Source organism: Medicago sativa, chromosome 8 (genome assembly GCF_051527215.1).
Source record: "Medicago sativa cultivar Bolivia chromosome 8, Bolivia_mono, whole genome shotgun sequence".
Taxonomy (NCBI): Eukaryota; Viridiplantae; Streptophyta; class Magnoliopsida; order Fabales; family Fabaceae; genus Medicago; species Medicago sativa.
The window spans coordinates 31,011,776-31,015,850 of NC_140756.1; the positions used below are offsets into that span (position 1 = coordinate 31,011,776).

Genomic DNA, 4,075 nt, shown 5'->3' on the forward strand with positions numbered 1-4,075 from the left:
TGAATTAGCCTAAAACGAAATTATTTACATCTGGGAAATATAAACTAGCCAAATATATGGTCTGTAAGACCACATTTTTACAAATATGTGACCACTATTTTTTCATAAATTAGAATTTGTCCGTCCTTAGGCGTGATAAACTTGCCGATTGTAAAACAGGTTATTTATGGTTGGAAATGCTTTTAGTGCAGTGATCAAATGAGGTCATGCGTTCGATTCGCCTAAAACGATATTATTTACACCTGGTAAATATAAACTAGCCAAATATATGGTATGTGTGACCAAATTTTTTAATATGCGTGACCACTATTTTTTCAGAAATTAGAACTTGTCCGTCCTTAGGCGTGATAAACTTGCCGATTGTAAAACAGGTTATTTATGGTTGGAAATGCTTTTAGTGCAGTGATCAAATGAAATTATGCGTTTGATTCGCCTAAAACGAAATTATTTACATCTGGGAAATATAAACTAGCCAAATATATGGTCTGTATGACCACATTTTTACAAATACGTGACCACTATTTTTTCATAAATTAGAACTTGTCCGTCCTTAGGCGTGATAAACTTGCCGATTGTAAAACATGTTATTTATGGTTGGAAATGCTTTTAGTGCAGTGATCAAATGAGATCATGCGTTCGATTCGCCTAAAACGATATTATTTACACATGGGAAAGAAAAACTAACCAAATATATGGTCTGTATGACCACATTTTTACATATGCGTGACCACTATTTTTTCGTAAATTAGAATGTCTCACTGACAATTGGCTTGAATTGGTTTTTTTTTTTTTTACACGTGTAAGTTACAGATAACCAAATAAACGAACAATATAACCATAATTTGTCAAAGGCGTAACCATTTTTTCGTAAATTAGAATGTCTCACGACTAGTTTTAAACACATGAAAGAAAAAAAAAACATGGTTACGCCTTTGTAAAATTGTGGTTACACACTTCAAATATTTGGTTGTACATAATTTTCCTGTGAAAACAATATTATTTTAAGGCGAGTTATCACTGAAATATCAAAAGTGATAAAATGTAGTGAAAACAATATCATTTTAAGGCATTTTAAAGCGATATATGTATTCGAGTTTAAACTATTTACTCATATCATTTACATGGTGGAATAAGTGCTTCAAACAATAAAACTAAATAAGTTAGCCATATCATATACATGGCCGAATTAGTACATCACATAATAAAATAAAATTCAAAAAATATTTGACACTTACATTAATGTTGGTGATATGTTTATGGAGCATTCAACAAATATTTGACACTTACATTAACTAAAACAAAGAATTACATGTCAAAGAATATTTTGAGCCTAGTATCAAAGCTTTGGTCTGAAATACAGTCCCAGAACTCCCTAAACTGGATCTTGTTAATCGAACCTCCTTGAATCCCTCTCTGCCGAGCAAGAGTATCAAAAAGCATCTCAGCATAGGCCTTTGACTCTTCATTCAATCCTACAATTGAATCCAAAGAAACACTTAGAAATTACTACAATTATAATCAAAGTTTCAATTATTAACATTATTCAATGTAATTTTTCAAAACCATTTTCAAAACACAAAATCCCTAAATTACAACCCTCAAACCCACAAATTGAAGGAAAAATTTGAGATAAGAGCTAGGGAGAGACCACATTTAGCACAAGAGATGGAGCCAAATTGTACATGCAAATAAGCCGAGACCAATCACATTTGAGACAGAAGTAAGGGTTGTAACTACAGCTTAGATAGGAGAAGCCAAACTACATCTACCGCAGCTGGGACAAAATGCATCAAAGATCAGGGTCAAAACCCAACAGAGGCTATAAAAGCTAAGCAGATGACCAAAAGGAGGACAGAATAGACAGTCAGACAAATTGATCTAAAGATCAGAGACAAGTTGAGGAAGCAGTCCATAGGAAAAAATCCACTAATGAAGAGAGAACTTGGGAGAAACAGTGCAACTGATTCTGACAGCCCTTACTCTAAAAACCTCAGACATACTCCAAACCAAAAATATAGTCATAAATAAGTTTGCAGAACAGTGCCTTGTATGTGCTTTCATCAGAAAAAATAAATGCATGCAAATGTCGGTAGAAGTTGAGAATCCAAATCGATGCAACGATGACACAATAATTTTACATGCAAGAATTACATATATCAACACTTAAGTTAAAAACTTTTGTTACCTGGTAGCATAATGTAGGAGCAACCATGAAGTATGCTAAACTCTTGAAGTTCACATTGTGTGGGTACTCCATATTCAAAGTATCAGGCACTGTTTCTCCCTATACCACAGGTAACATGATTGAATAAGGGGAAAAAGCATAACTTTTATCACACACTCATTTGAACAGATTATAGCATAATATCACCATCCAGCAAGAAGCCAAGAACAGAGGATTGGAAGTGGAAGCAGAATGGATTTTACTATAACAATTAGAATACTAGAACCACATACTACAGTGTAATCACGCAGGAATTTGTTGTTCAAAAACTAAAAACCACATAGAACATATAGCATAACCTCTTATATTTATCGAAATACTAATCACTACCTTGTCATTTGAAACAGCAAGCGCTCTCATATCATAGGTTGTATGTGCATATGACACCAATTTTAACCACACTATGCAAGTCAATAGCATCAACGTGGAACCAGATAAAAAAGCAGAATCGCACCTGCACAGTAAGGCCACGGATCCATAAGATATCTTCACAATACCAATGCCCATGAAATGACCAAGAAGAACCTTTTATTATAGATATTATTCATATCCATCATAAGCCAAATCAATGTTTAAAATAAATGCCACAGATGTGCTCAACTTTTATGCTCAAGAAACACAGCGATTTACTTTGATCAAATAGTCAGTTAAGAGCTTGCAAGTGTTACATGAATGTCTGTCAAAGGCCTTTATCACATGACATGAATATCTATGAAGAAGCCACAAAGTTGTTCCCAATTGTTTGTTCCCTTGAAATTACCTTATGTGTTTCTAATTATATTAATTTTAAATATAATTTAACTTCTACTTTATACGAACCAAACACTAAAATGAGGTTCCTCAAACAGCTTTGAAACTTTTTTAATATGATGCAAAAATAATGTTCAAACATCCCTTCCTAGATATTGACATAATTTCATGACTATAACACATTCATCAAATGAAGCTTATATATTTAAATCTTCAAAATTGATATATGATACATGAATGATAACAATTGTCTGAATTAGTTTAGATAGAAGTCGAGGAGTCAACTTTTAAGTCTATACTGACCTGAGGATGACTAAAACTGGATAGATAATTGCAACAGTTGTAATTACAATATGAAGTAGAACAACAACCTGCAACATTCAAATCAACTTTTAAGTCTATTCTTAAAGAGGATCATCAAACCCATTACCAACACATGAAGAGGGGCCAATCTCTCAGCGATTTTGAACTAAACCAAAAGCCAGATCGAATCAACCATCCATACTGCAAAACATATAATTACATATAAAAATGAAAATTTTAGAAAATTAAAACTGATTAAACAGATAAAAAGCATTTTTTTTACAAGTTGGAAATTCAAATTTTGCGGATAGATAGACAAACCTTCATCAGATTTTCAATAATAAGCCTACTATTCACCGCAACAAGCACCACAATACAGAGATTGAACAGTCCTGCATGACTCTGACGGCCGACGACTGTGAGAGTGGGAGGAGAAGGCCAGGTTGAGTTTTCACTGTTTAAGGGAGAGAGTGGGAACGACCGGAAGTGAGTGAGAGGCAGAGTGAGAGGGAGAAGAAAGGGAGATCTAAGAGAGAGAAGAGGGTGAGAAAGAGAAAGTTGTGTGAAATTTCAAAAATACCCATGCCACATAAGGGGTGTATGGAAGAGTGGTATGGAGAAGGGTGTTCACCAATCTTTTTCCAAAATAAAAGACTATAACACATTCACTATAGAAGAAACTTAGTCAGAATCAAACAGCAAGTTAGATTTTAAGGCATTTCTGATCCATAGTACCTGTATATAGGGGAGATTTTTACAACATTTTGTACTAAAGAGTGTATCATCGGTCAATATCAA

General features: G+C 33.8%; 1 protein-coding gene across 1 annotated transcript; it reads right to left on the bottom strand.

The window, feature by feature from the left end:
- Positions 1-1,086: 1,086 nt before the first annotated feature.
- LOC146898358 (diacylglycerol O-acyltransferase 1C-like) lies at positions 1,087-4,075 on the bottom strand. Its single transcript, XM_085734163.1, has 5 exons — positions 3,599-4,075; positions 3,278-3,478; positions 2,555-2,678; positions 2,186-2,284; positions 1,087-1,472 (listed from the first exon to the last, which is right to left on the bottom strand). Exons 2-5 carry the CDS (start codon positions 3,352-3,354, stop codon positions 1,467-1,469), a joined length of 306 nt encoding a protein of 101 aa, XP_085590289.1. The 5' UTR covers positions 3,355-3,478; positions 3,599-4,075; the 3' UTR covers positions 1,087-1,466.